Source organism: Cydia amplana, chromosome Z, assembly GCF_948474715.1.
Source record: "Cydia amplana chromosome Z, ilCydAmpl1.1, whole genome shotgun sequence".
Lineage (NCBI taxonomy): Eukaryota > Metazoa > Arthropoda > Insecta > Lepidoptera > Tortricidae > Cydia > Cydia amplana.
Genome location: NC_086096.1, coordinates 28,782,569 through 28,797,658, shown reverse-complemented (window position 1 = coordinate 28,797,658; position 15,090 = coordinate 28,782,569). Strand labels below are relative to the sequence as shown.

General features: G+C 38.5%; 1 protein-coding gene across 1 annotated transcript in view; it reads right to left on the bottom strand.

Annotated features, from left to right (window-relative positions):
- LOC134661411 (ATP-binding cassette subfamily C member 4-like) overlaps positions 1 to 15,090 on the bottom strand; it is a 38,541-nt gene that overhangs the window by 20,857 nt on the left and 2,594 nt on the right. The window contains exons 2-8 of the mRNA XM_063517483.1: positions 7,699 to 7,944; positions 6,907 to 7,114; positions 6,082 to 6,307; positions 4,430 to 4,586; positions 2,755 to 3,004; positions 1,934 to 2,179; positions 1,327 to 1,494 (exon numbers count right to left, since the gene is read on the bottom strand). Of these exons, the coding sequence (XP_063373553.1) occupies positions 1,327 to 1,494; positions 1,934 to 2,179; positions 2,755 to 3,004; positions 4,430 to 4,586; positions 6,082 to 6,307; positions 6,907 to 7,114; positions 7,699 to 7,944 (1,501 nt within the window). The remainder of the gene's footprint in view (positions 1 to 1,326; positions 1,495 to 1,933; positions 2,180 to 2,754; positions 3,005 to 4,429; positions 4,587 to 6,081; positions 6,308 to 6,906; positions 7,115 to 7,698; positions 7,945 to 15,090) is intronic.

The following is a 15,090-nucleotide window of genomic DNA, read 5'->3' as shown; positions in this document are numbered from 1 at the left end:
GTATACCGTTTAACTGAGGCGGTCGGTATTATAGTTTTTGCTTATTGAGGGTGCTTGCTTCAATTTATGTTCCGTAGATCTCATATTATTGTCACTGTATACACTGTACGTACAAAGTTCGTAGTGGCATAGAAAATAAATTCACGGTATGTTAAACCGTATATTTCTCCTACATATAAAGAAGGGAAGCAATTTTTAATTTTTGAGAATTATGAGTAAAATGTCACCTGGCCGTTTTTTTTGTTGTCCCATACACTTTTTTTTTCAAATATGGGATTTTTTATGTTATTTCTACTCAGAATCACGAGCTCTTTCTATCCTAATAGGAGAAAAAAAAAGTCCCAAAATTTCCATATATTTTTTCCGCGACCGCCATACAAAGTCTATGAAAAATGGTGACGTAAATGAAATAAAAATCTTAGGACACTTTTTTTGTAGGGGACAACAAAAAAAACGCCCACCTGCAACTTTGCAGAAAATTACTCGCAGATCGATCATCAAGTTCGACCTAATACAAGAATAGTACATTATTGCAGAGGCCGGGAAAGGGCAATTCGTGGATGAGTTTCGATTTTGTCGGACGACGCGAAGCGGAGTCCGACAAAGAAGACGAATCCACGAATTGCTATTCCTGCCGAGGCATATATAGTGCTTTTCTCCAAACATGCGAGGAAATATCGTAAAATAATAATTATTTAAGCATCAAGCATCACTCAAATCGAACCTTCACATCAAAAATGTCAAAAACAATTTCCCTCTAAAATTATTTTTTTAAAATTTAGGGCACAAACTTATTCTGCCATTCAGTACCATTCAATATTCGTTCATTCAATATAACTAATTGGGCAATATAGTTGGTCAAACCAATTTGTCAGTCAGTAAGAACCAGGAAAACTATACCCATCCTTTTCTTTTGGGTGCTAGTACTAGTGTAAGACAAAGATAGTATGATTCTCTCTGTCTATGTTTGAAATGAGAAAGTCCTTTGACAAACTATATAAACTTTATGTACACGGATGAGATCCTTAAAAAAATATAGCTGATCGCGTCGTGTAGACGCGGCTCGCGGCTATAATAATTGGCTGTTTGCGTTTTTTATTTTTAAAAAGTAAAAAACACTACAGTAATAAGTTATTACTGTATTGTTTTTTTCATTCCCGTCCGCTAGAACAGGACAGCGATAGTTTGATTTTTTTAAATTAGAGTTTGACAATAACGTAGAACTTCCCGTACTATTTTTGCTACAATAAGGTGAACATTTCCGAGCAGATTGGAGAAAACGTAGTTTTATTGTACAAAGTACTTATTTAATAGGAACGCGCTTACTTTTTTATAGCGAATACGGTCGTACGGCAGGCCGAAGAGGATATTCTGCCGGACGGTGGCGACAAACAGCCACGGCTCCTGACTGGCGTAGGAGAGGCGCGCGCCGCCCAGAGACACCGTGCCCTTGGACGGCAGCAGCTCGCCCAGGATCACTTGCAGGAGAGACGACTGGAGGAAAATAATCACAAATGTAAAACATATATACATTTTTCAAATCAGAACGACTGAGGTAGTTTTCAATAACAAGTAGAGTCTGTTCGGAAAGAGAAGAGTTGTGGAATGTATTGCGCCCCATACATTCCACGACTCTTCTCTCCGCACAGACTCTAATACATTGTTTTTCTTTAACCTATACTATATAATTATGAATTTTCTAATAAGTAAGAAGGTTTTGAAACGAAAAAAAGTTAAAACCACAGTAAAAGGGCTAACCAACAATCCGTATAGTGTGTTACTTACTTGAAGAGTTTGAATTCGCCTTCGATGGTAATCAACTTGCAATATCGTTTTCGCCGAAAGAGACCTTCCGCTGTGCCGTGTGGGTGCCCTGCCCTGCCCCGTATGCTTCCTGCCATTGACCTCATATGTTGGTCTACATAAGTATTACCTTCCCAGCTCCGACCAGCCCCGCGATGCCCACGAACTCGCCGGGCTGCGCGGTGAAGGAGACGTTGCGCAGCGTGTCGACGATGGGGTCCGGCTGCCAGCTGGCGCACACTCCCGCCACCACCAGCCCCGTGTGCTTCGCTTTCTCCTTTTCCGTCCCATTACTGATCACCACCGTGGCTTCTTTCGCGTTCATCTTAGCTTCGATAGCCTTCGCTGACTCCAGTTCTTCTAACATTAAGAATTCCTGCACAAATCAACCGTTACTAATCAACAATTACACTTGAAAAAGTTACACATAAACTGGTCCGATCAAATTATAAAGTGTATCGAAGTAGCGTGAATTAAATTAGCAAAAACAATAATATTAATAATAATAACGCAGGGTAGCTTATTAACGCAGAGCTGCTTGTGGCGAGCTGTTGAGGAGAGCTCCTGGGGAGTTGTCTGGGGAGTGTATTTTTCCGTGATGGGAAAGACATATTAATAAGAAAAACCCTATTTCGATATAAAGTTGCATTTAACTGATTAAGTACGTGTAACCTAAAATAACCTTGGAGGATACAACTAAACGGAGTAGCCATTAACAGGCTTTCCCCTCTGTCGAAAATAGGCGGCCAACGGTCATACACAATGTATGGACTGACGTTTATCTGACATGGCTATTTTTACGTTACGCATACATTTGACGTTCCCCTCCCCCGCAAAAATCGGCAGACTGTTTTGTACAGAAAATTACAGACATGGCGTCTCCGTTTGATTATATCCTCCAAGAAAATAACAGATGATATTAAATGGCCTACAATGACTAATAATTATTACCTCAAGTCGTCTCACAGACACCTTTGCTTCCGCGAGAAAGGCCATAGCCATAGGGAAGAAAATGTTAGCGGCAAGTTGCAGGAGGTTGAAGTACTGCACGAGGGAGAAGGTGATCTCGGCCCGGATCTGGCCGCCCATGAGCACGAACGTGACCACCGCCGCGAACAGGATGAACCGCTCCGTGAACACGGACAACGCCGTCGAGAAACCCTTGATCATCGACGTCCTCATTATGAAGTTCACCTCCATCCTGCATCGTGACGACACACATTAATGAACCAACTACTACACTAGTGTATTAGTGGCTCTGACATATGAACAATGAACTCTTAAGCGCCATCGAACCTACTGGTACTGGTGCTTAAGTCCTTAATGCCAATTTCCGCCATTTTGGTAATTTCCCAAAAGACTAAACGACAGAAAACTTCTATCTAACTACCGAACCTGCTCACAAAATTACGAGAATCGGCTGAGAAATGCGACCTTCGCTAACGCTCAGTCAATAAGTAATGAAGAATTTCATTTCACATATTATTTGTTTTATGTTCTACTAGAAATACCTACAACAAATATTTTCATTTTATTGTGCACCATCTGTTACTTAAATCAACTATACATATTTACAAAAAGATCAAACAATACAATTACCTCTTCTCTTATTTACTGTTTAATTATGTACGAAGTATTAAATTTATTATGGGTGTATTATGATTATGTACATTATTGCGTGACGCGATATCTCAGCTGCAAGCAAAATTAACTCGAAACCGACCTATACCTAATCGAACGAGCGAGTGAAGCGAATGTCTTACATTCTACTTGGAAAACATCTGTTAGGGACACGCACGACCGAGAAAAAGAGAATAAGGTGCGGGGGGGAATGTATGCTTATTTGCATGTACATATATTAAGTTTCATTTCATTTATTTATTTGCCATAAATTGTATGTTTACATAAGATGGTACGTACCATTTTACATGTCGTATTGTCTCAATAGTTTCACCAGATCGGTGTAGCATAACTTAAAATACTATATTTTCAATATTAGCTAGCATGGAATTCATTCTATCTTACATTAAGTTTTATAAAGTACCTACTCATTAAGGCTATACGGACACAGCTCAATAAGATATTTCTTTAGACTAGGGAAGAATTTAGTAGGCGAGAGAGACTTAATTTCGGTCGGTAAGGCGTTGTAAATGTTTGCCGCAAGCCGCAACATATCTATGGCATCTCAAGCACATTGCTGTTTTCCCAACTATCACTATTAAAATTGGTCTTAAGCGGATATATGCCAGGATATCGCCGTAAAAGTTTACAGAGCTCCATTATATACAGTGCTGACAGGGTGGGTAGACTTAATTGCTTAAATAATTATCTACACGACACACGATTTGACCTAATTCCACTCAAAATACGCACGCACTTTTTTTGCAATACGAACAATCTTTGTATCTACACAGTTTCCCCAAATTGCCAACCCAAAAACGATAACCCAAAAGTGAGTACTTCTCGAGACCTTTCTAATTCTAATTGGGCCTAAACTCGATGTGTTTGTGTTTTTCTAGCGAAGACTTCTGTTTTCTACTTTCAGACTGCATCATCAGATCAGCTCCATGTTAGCTAGTTAACATGTGTAAAAATATGTCTCCAGTTATATAAAGTGTGTACTTACTTGCGCAATTTCTCTACAAGCTTCTCAAATGGTTTCTCCCACGCATACATCTTAATGACCTGGACTCCGTTCACCAGTTCGCTCATCACTTTAACCCTCTCGTCGGTTCGCTTGGCTATCTTTCCTCGCAGCACTCCCTGGCGGTTACTCAAATAGCCTAAAAAATAAGTGCAGTTTAGCTACGCTGTTTTAATGGTCAGGCACACTTGAGTTTGAATACCTATATTTTGTCGTAATAAATATTGCCTTATCAACAAAAGGGTACCTCTTTATCTGACACTAAAGATAAATGATGCAATTAACAATAGTATGTACTAGTTAACAACGGCACTGGGATACAGGAAATCCCATTATATAGTTTCGTTGTGGTTTTTTGTATTGGTTAACACAGTAAAAGGAAAACAGTTTGTCAAGTGTTTAGTTTCTTAAATGAGACATGAGACCGACAAGCTTCTTTAAAACGGTAGCAACTGGGCCGATCAACTTTTTTTGCTTCTAAAATATTAAACACTACTTTTTATTACATAAAAGATGTAATTAGATGTTATTTAATCAGATCTATTGTTTTGTGTTTGCCTTAGTTTTATAAAGAAAACTTTTTCCATTTTTATAGAAATTCCTCGTGACTCGGGTGACGAAATTTTTGTTTCATACAAAATCCCACTGTCCCCCAGGCGTACTGACTTGCTATTATTGGAAATTCTGAAAACGAATACCATTACGACTTTCTATAATTCGAGCTTTTTATAAACAAATTAGTAACTTTTATTTAAATTCTTATTAACGCGCACGATATTATATAATTTAGTATACAATAGTTATTTACGATACAAGTGCGGAAAAGAGGAAATTCGAAACGAGTGGCGATAAATTAAAACACGACCGCAGGGAGTGTTTTAAATCGACACGCGTTGCGAATTACCTATTCACACGTGTATCGTACGACGTTGTACTTTAAAGTGCTATATGTACTGTAAAACGTTGTTCGTCACAGGTTTTGTCTCTTCGCTTACAATGTCCCCCTAAATTGCAACAGATTACCGGCTTTTAAATAGTTCATAAGAAACCTCGCTTCGCTTAGAAGTCTTAGAACTATGTTAAGTACTGTCACTATATTTGTTTAGTTACATTGAGTGCATACTGAGTTATGTTAAAAAATATTCACATCAAACTACCCATGTGACTCAAGAGACAAAACCAACCCTACTGGGGTTAACCTTACTCCAGTATTACGAAATTGAGACTAAATTTGTACCTTTTATTTTGTAACTGTGTTTATTATTAATTACTTTCAGTAATAAAGGAAAGAATTTTTAAATTAAATGTAGTTTTCTTATCAAAATCGAGAAATCCGTATCTGTGACTCAGTAGACGTTTTACGTGAGTGTGTTATCAATATCTATGTTCAATTTCCATCAAAACACAAGAACGAGCGATGCTCGAGATATATTTGCAATCTTTGGAAGTGTTATTATCAATATTAAATAATATTACACTTATATTATATTACGCCCAACTGCATACGAGAATAATGTTAGAAATGAAAGATTCTACGAGTATTTTAATTAAAGGTAATTAAAGGTTTACACTAAAATGACTTTTTGTAAGTATTTTTAACCTAAATATGATAGGTAATAAATGTAGTTCCTTACTTTGAACTAGTACTGTCTGCACGAAGATGACCAAAAGGGCAGCGAAGGTCGCCCACCGCAGGTGCTGCCACACCAGGTACGACACCACCGGCACCACTACCGGCATCACCCACAGGTAGTGCAGGAACAGAGTCACCATGTCGAACCGCATCACGTCGTTTGACATCAGGTTTATCACTTGGCCAGGCTCGGTCTTACTAAGGCCGCTTCGATCTAGTTTTAATATCTAAAAAGTTACAAGGAAGTCAGCAAGTATATATTCATTTATAATTATAATACAAAATGAACATGCTTCCTACTCTGACGTTCATACTTATCAGCCATACTCTGGAGCCTTGCCGTGTTGAACAGGTTATTACGAATATTTTTGACATGTTTAGTCTGTACTTAATTATGTGTAGTAAAAATAAAAAGTATTCGAGTAAACACTGTTCACCACGGTCATGTGGTCAAATATCATTGAAAAAAATGTGAGCAGTGAGGGGCCTCTAGATCGTGAAAATGTATGTATGTACAAACGTGTAGTCAGTATAGCTTTTAATTAGGGTTATCTCGGTTTTAGTACCAGCAATCAAAGTAAGGTAGGTACCAGTGGCGGCGCGTCAAACATATCCATAGCAAGCCGTTTACAACTCTGCTCAAACGTCCAAAACAGGCAAGCCGGTGGGAATCGGCTTTTATGGACGCGCCGCCACTGGTAGATACCTACACCTTTAAATGGTATACAGAGCCCGTCTAGCTACGGTCTACGTCGTACTTCAATTGATAAAACATCGGCCAATCGAATACTTGTAAGTAATCAATTCATATACAACTAAATATTACCTTTCGATACAATAACGAACAGCAAGCTATTCTTATTCGCATACCAACAGCACCTTGACTCAACTGCAGATGGTTCAACATCAATGCCGTTATTACGCTACATACATTCATCAAGAAGTTGTATATATGGGCATTCCTGTATGCCTCCGGCGTTGCTTCGCCAGAAAAATAATTTATAAACAGCGCTAATGTATATGGTATCAACGGCCTGAAAAAAGAAACAATCTTGTAATTTTGCGTCTGTGTTCAACATAATAAATGACAGAAGACAAAATTAAAGGATATCAAAAGAAAATAAAGTCGAATGGAAGTTGCATTTAAACATTTAACACAAGAATCACAAGATGGATTGGGGCGTATCGTATCTATCGTAAGTTTCAAGTTTTTTGCGTTGGTCCTAAATAGTGTAAATACGTATATGATAAGACTTTATCAAACTATATCTTAATTTTTAGCGTGTGAACCGTTAACTCGCGTTTGATGTGTTCCTTTTCGATTGAACACTCCCAGTCGATCGAGTACCTACTTAAGATAGTGCGGCAACAGTACACTACGGTATAATGTGCGAAAAAAGGAAATTAGAAATGGCGATAAATTAAAATACGACCGATGGGAGTTATTCGCACATGTATGACATATGTATCGTATGTATGTACGACGTTTTACAGTACATTATGCCCATTAAATTTTCGACATAGTCACGTAATTTGCTAATTATCGCACTAGTGCGGTAAAGTAGCACCATATGTACTGTAAAGAAATTACCATAACGTCCATAACACAAAAACTTACCATAAAACTATAAAAAGTAACCCTGCTATTAAACCACAGAGCATATACTCAAACCAGAAGGTTCGTACGATAGCTTTGGTTAATGAGGGCTTGGAGCCATTTCGGTCGGCGTGTTCAAGCTCCTTTTGCCAGGCTTGTTCAAGTTGGTCCCCCAGCCGGCCCGAGTTGTCCTTGTGGCGGGCTTGCCATAACTGTTCTACGGTGATACCCTGTTTGTAGCCTTTGCGGAATAAATCAAAACTCCATCTGTGGAAAAATAACAACAGTTATTATGTACCTATCAGTAATTTAACTATATAACAGCAACTTTAACAATTTTAACATTTAGACTTACAATTTTGGAAACCAAAATATTTAATATTGATAAAGTATCGTTTGTGGAATGCACTGGAATGCACAGGCGCATTTTCCGGGCGGGGTGTGAGTGTTTTGTATGTAAAAGCAGCGCACCCCGCTCACGCCGCGCCCGGAATACGGGCATGTGTGACGAAGCCTTAATAGATCTTTTGTCCCTTTCTTTCAGGCATGTTCGGACCAGACAGAGGAAATAGTTATTTACGATACAAGTGCGGAAAAGAGGAAATTCGAAATGAGCAATAAATTAAAACGCGACCGAAGGGAGTGTTTTAAATCGACACGAGTTGCGAATTACCTATTTGCACGTGTATCGTACAACGTTTTACAGTACATATGGCCCTTTAAACTTTTGACATACACATGTTATTTTACGCACTAGTGCGGGAAAATAGGGCCATATGTATACTGTAAAACATATTTTTGGTATAAGCTTTTATCGCTGACTGTTAGTGTTTCTGGGCATTTTCCGCAAATCGACAACCATTGTGCCTATTTTGCGTGAAACGAGGTGGCGCTACTCTAACCACCCCAGCTCCTCCATGAAACCTAGCAGTGTTTTCAGGTTGCTGACTGCCTCTTTTAGTGTGCTCAGAGTTCCTAGGTATTTGTTTCTGTATGTTTCTACCTGTTTGCAGTCTAGGAGTATGTGTTTTGTTGTTTCCTCTTCTTCCATGCATGCTCTGCACAAGGGGCTGTCCGTTTTACCCATATTGTGTAGGTGTTTGTTTAGTGTGTTATGTCCTGTGATAAGTCCTATTATTTTACGTAGTTGTTGCCTAGGTGTTTTCAGTAGTATTTTGGTGAGCTTGTAGTTCAGTTCCGGTAAAATATCTTTAGTCTGCCTGCATGTGTCCATTTCATTCCAGTACTTATTGTGCAGTTGTCTGTGATGTAGGTCTAGTTGGTTGTATATGTAGGATATTGGAAGGGGTATGATGGGCTCGGGTCCGTATGCCGGTGTCTCTGAGCCTTTCCTGGCCAGTTCATCCGCTGCATCGTTTCCTCTTGATCCACTATGCCCCTTTATCCATTGGATTGTTACTTTGTTGCCTTCCTTGCTCACCTCAGTAAGTCTTCGATGACATTCCAGTATAAGTTCTGAAGTTAGTTTGTCACTGCCTAGCGCTTGTAGTACTGATTTACTGTCTGACAGTATTAGTATATTCTCGTGTTTCACTTTTCGTCTTGTTATAGCATTGCAAGCTTCTATTATACCTACGCATTCAGCTTGGAATACTGTGTTGTATTCGCCCAGGGGTTTTGAGATGTGTATGTTCAGGTCCTCTGAGAAGACACCACATCCTGTTCCTGTGTTTGTTTTTGAGCCATCTGTGAATATTTTTAGTTTTGTTTGGTCTAGTCCTTCTTTAGGATCTTCTGTTAACGATATGGCGTAGTCTTTCCAGAAGATCATAGTTTTTGGTATCGCTGACTGTACTTTTCTTTCAACAGACAACTACTCATGGAGACAAGTCTAATAATAATAGTGCCATTTACATTCAAGCAAAAGGTAATTGGTGGCTTTCCATTACAGAAGTGCAATAAGTTCCTTATCATCTGAAATTCTAACAGAAATTCTGATAGATAAGTCCTTATTGCACATATGAAGCATAAGGAGCCTTCTCTATAGAAAGACACATTGAATGTCGGTTCTGAATGAGGAGTGTGCCAAGTGGATGCAATTACATAGCCCAGCTTATCAACAATCGATACCTAATGATAATACGTTTGAAAGAGCGGTACAAACGGTACATCAACTCATTGTGAATTGACGTATTAGGTAGGTAGGTACTTACTAGGTAGGAATAGGTATACTGTACTACCTAATAACCTACTTTCGATTCTTACACTTCAATTAAATCAATAATGCATCGCTTGGAGGTCCTCAAATCACCGGGTTTGTTTTTTTTTCCTGTTTTTATTCTTAATATAGGTAGGTATACCTCGTAAAATCAGACTGATCATGAAATTCCTATGCATATCGTGAGTTGTGAAAATAATTGTCTCGTTCCCTAAGTCGACGTAGCCCCGTTGGACAGTTGGCTCTTCGGGCATCCGAAGCAACCTATCCTCCCTATCTATTGGTTTAATGTGACTACGCCCGTTTCTACACTTGTAAGTTTTACTTACGTAAGTAGGGACACAGCTATACTAGAGAATGAGAGATGAATATCGTTATCTCATTCTAACAAATAGCTTTGTCCCTACTTACGTAAGTAAAACTTACAAGTGTAGAAACGGGCTACCGTCAAAACATTATACACAGCAACTTTACGAGCGGCCGTCGACGCATACAACTGTTTTAGTTCATTCCATTCACGTCAGCTTTGGTGTATGTGTGGCCTACTTTTTGTAAAGATTAGTATATGTTGCTGTAGGTCAAAAAGATTTTTCAATAGGTATTGAAGTCATATACTCAAGTACACTTGAGTCTATTTATGCCACAAGAAGTATAAGAAATAGCTGCTCGGTTATGCAGTCGCATTTCAATTAAATATACCTACCTACCTATGGCGCATGCATCGTGTACGTAACTACACGTTAAAAGTGCATCGCAAGCGCTTCATTAATCGAACCAGTGTAAGAGTAATTTCGATTATTAGTACGGATCTCAAAGACATTATATACTAGATAGGAATTCACAGTTGACAACTCGAGCTCGAGACCACATTTATGAATTAGGTCGCTGTGGGGAAGGCACGCGGCTTAATCAATAGCTATAACCTTGATAGTTAAGTAGACACACAGATACAATACTACTAGACGGTGCTCGGAGCTTATAAAACGCAACGCTTCCAGGCCAGAGTGCCTGCCGGGAAACAAGTTCGACGTGTTGCCTCTCTATCGCACTTGTAAAGGATAGAGTCGTGAAATAATTTGGCAACGCTACAGCGGGTCGATAAAACCTTGGCAGGGAGAAATCGTCCAAAATTGTAAATTGTGGAAATTGTATAATAAATTTTCAAATAAATCCTACTTGGAAAGAATGCTCTAGTGCAGAAACGTATCAATTTCTGCACACCTTTTAGAACAACTATGACCCTCTTTCAGAGCATGAGAAATGAAAACAATTATGCACTACATCTGTATGTAAGCGATTCTCACAGCACTACCGCCAGAGTGCCTATTTATGTGTGGTGGCCACGAGTTATCAATTGCCTTACATATTTTATTTATAAGGCTGAGTCTACGGGTGATAGTCATACGAGTACACATAATACCATAGTACGCGCGACCTTATTCTTCATATTTAAAGCTATTAAAAGACTCCTCCCAAATGAATGTTAAGTACTAATTTATTTAAAGAGAAATTTGGGAATTGGCTTGTATTTCTTGTTGCTAAACTCAGTGTAAACCCATAACCATACAATAAATATATTTTGATTTGATTTTTTGGGCGTTCAAACGGCACAATCAACTTGGCAATCTGATCAGAAATTAAATTTGATTTAAATTTCATAGTGTCATTATATGGAACTTGCTAACTATGTAAATAAACCGCCATATTGAATATGTCTCTGAATGATGATTATGATGAATTTACTAGGGTGCATTGGGATAAATCCGAAGACGGGGTAATTTTGAAAATGGCAAATATCTACTAAACTAGAAAAGCTTTCTACTGTGTAGCAACAGTACGCAAGATGCCATGTAAGCGTTGCAGTGGCATAAGTGTTGCTAAAGTAAGAGGTGTTTCTAGTTTATTAGTAGATATTTGCCATTTTCAAAATTACCCCGTCTTCGGATTTACCCCAATGCACCTTAGTAACTTTTGTTTACATAGTTAGCAAGTTCCATAAAATGACACTTTAGTGAGATCGGCGAGTCAATGTCCTTGAATCGGCGGGGTCCCTTTGTTTGACATAAAGTTTCAAGTCATATTGTATTTTTTGTCATATTATCATTAGTCCTAATTCTGTAACCGTATACTTTTTAGGATTTTCGTAAGGTTACGCGTTTCTGAAAAAAAAATAAAACAAATTATGACTAACGAAAATGCGGACATACAATTACAATACATTATGACATTTAAGATTTATGACATAAAACTTTATGGGAAACAATAGAGACGCCCTTGAATTTCATTAAATTGTAAATTTAATCAGATTTCCCCACATTTTACCACCAAGTTGTTACCACTGGTAACTAGTGTGATGACCTGGGTGACATCCGAGTAGCTGCTAAGAAAAAACTGATTTGACGAACAAGTCATTGTCGCCATTTACGACGACGCCGTATGTATAAGTACGCATTCATATGGCCATTCTCTGAAATTGACAAACGGCTCAAGAAAACCGGCCAAGTGCGAGTCGGACTCGCGCACGGAGGGTTCCGCACCATCAACAAAAAATAGAGCAAAACAAGCAAAAAAACAAAAAAAAACGGTCACCCATCCAAGTACTGACCCCGCCCGACGTTGCTTAACTTCGGTCAAAAATCACGTTTGTTGTATGGGAGCCCCACTTAAATCTTTATTTTATTCTGTTTTTAGTATTTGTTGTTATAGCGGCAACAGAAATACATCATCTGTGAAAATTTCAACTGTCTAGCTATCACGGTTCGTGAGATACAGCCTGGTGACAGACGGACGGACGGACGGACAGCGGAGTCTTAGTAATAGGGTCCCGTTTTTACCCTTTGGGTACGGAACCCTAAAAAGTACCGCTAGCTTAATTTAAATGTTTTTTTTTTATTAAAAAAATTGTTTTTGGGTAAGAGATGCAATACTAATACTTCGGTGCTCATTTATGTTTGGCGAAGTAACACAGTACATTACGTGAATATTGTCCTAACTAAAATGTGTCACTTAGTAAGTACATAATATTTAGTTTAAAAATTAATGTGATTATTGTTATATTATTTTCAAAATGTTATTATCATATTGTACTTAACTAAAGGCATTTCAAACACAATTTTGTATTGTTGATGAATAAATATGATGATGATGATGATGATTGTAGGACACAGAAATAGCAAGTCACTTCTAATGACGTAATTTAACGACATAAAATGACTCTTGTTGGGAGAGTAATGGTTGAAAGTGTTGAAACGCCTGAAACACACTATTGGAAAGCCACAAGACCCGATGAAACGCTGTTATAGCGTTTTCTGGACAAAATGCCTAAAGGGTAGGTTTGGTTACGATCTCGTGTCGGATCTCATCGGGCGGCGCAAGCCTTTTCTACAAACCTATATACTAGGTTTTTGGTTATCCATAGCATAGCAACACTATTTTAATTAGAAGTAACTTATAGAACGTATTTTACAAAATGAAAGTATGCACATATAATACAGTTTCCGCAATAGTTAAATAGCGAAAACACTTGAAACCCCACGCGACGTGACTCCGCACAACGTAATGGATATTGAATACAATTCCATACATTTTCTATAACCTGACCTTGGCCAGAATCACGGAATGCCCGACGCGATGTTAGTGCAATTATAGATAATCAAGAGTGATATTGGTAAAAATTCCTCCGAGTCGTTATCTAGGTACCTATCATGATCAAAATTACACCTGTATCTGTAGGTAGGTAGTAGGTAGTACCTATTTACGGTCGATGTCGCCTGCTTCAACGTAATAAAATAAACATGACAATGGAAATTGCTTCACCGTGAATATTTACCGTGAAGATGTCTGCTGCCGAGAAGATTTTTTTCTTGAGATGTAAGTAGACTAATAGCTAATATACTTCTTCATTTCAAAAATAAAAAGTTCGTAGCGAGACAGGATATCATTGGGCCCAGTTTTGGAGATTCGTCTGTGTTAAAAGCCTGACCAGGAGTATATGATCCAACCTTGTCAAGAGGGCGCTAGTTCAGTATAGTCTGAACAATGTGAATTGGCAACTCGTTATTTTGACTTGCATACTTTTATTCACCGTAGGTAATCATAAACCAAATATTCGGTGTTGTTCGTCACACATTGGTCAAATAGGGTCTGCTACATTGTCAATGAACAAAATTGATCATCTCCAAAGTCCATAGCAAAGAGAATAGAGTGTATAGAGCGTTATTCTCATAGTAAATTTTGTAGTCACTGTAAATTTATTGCCATCTATCGACACAGGATTAAAACTAAAAATGAAAATGTATGTTATGTATCTTAACCCATAAATATTTTTCAAAGTTAAACCACAGAATAAATAATAATACTAGGTACAGAAGACTCACTCTCTAACAAAACGCGTCTGTTAGGGCTCCTCTACACGATGGGCCAACGCCGGCCACTCCAAGGGACGCAGCCATGCGGTAAAATGAGATAGCAATATCACTTGCTCCCTCTAACGCATAAATGCGTCCCTTGGAGTGGCCGGCATTGCCCCATCGTGTAGAGGAGCCATTACGATCAGCGACAGCGCCACACGCGGCTTATGGCTTTCCCCAAAATTGGGGTAGAACGGATGTACTTTTAGCTACCTGTAGCAAAGCGACGAAACCGCGGAGTGAGCCACGCCTGCTTAAACTCATCTTTGTTGCTGTAAGTGTAACTATTTCCTCGCTTGAGTGGCTCGTATAACATACAAATATCTGGGTTACCGAGCTTCGCTCGGAAAACATATAAAAACACGAAAATGCGCGTTTTCCCAGAGATAAGACCTAGATCGATTTTTCGTTCCCAAAAACCCCCGTAGCATAGCAAATTTCATCGAAATCGTTAGAGCCGTTTTCGAGATCCCCGAAATATATATATATATATATATATAAATAAATAAATAATAAATAAACAAGAATTGCTCGTTTAAAGGTATTAGATAGATAGATAGATAACCAAGTCTAATGACATTGACATTTTGATTTGTTTACGTGTCAGCTCTGCTAATTATTACAAGCTTTTATTTACTTTCACCTGTCCCGTTGTCTGTCAGTCTGTAATCAAATCTTGCAAGTTAAATTTGATCCACTTCCCGGTTTCCGATTGAGCTGAAATTTTGCATACACATGTAAGTCGGGTGACAATGCAATATTATGGTACCAAGCTGATCTGATGATGGAGACAACAGGTGGCCATAGGAACTCTGAGATGAAACA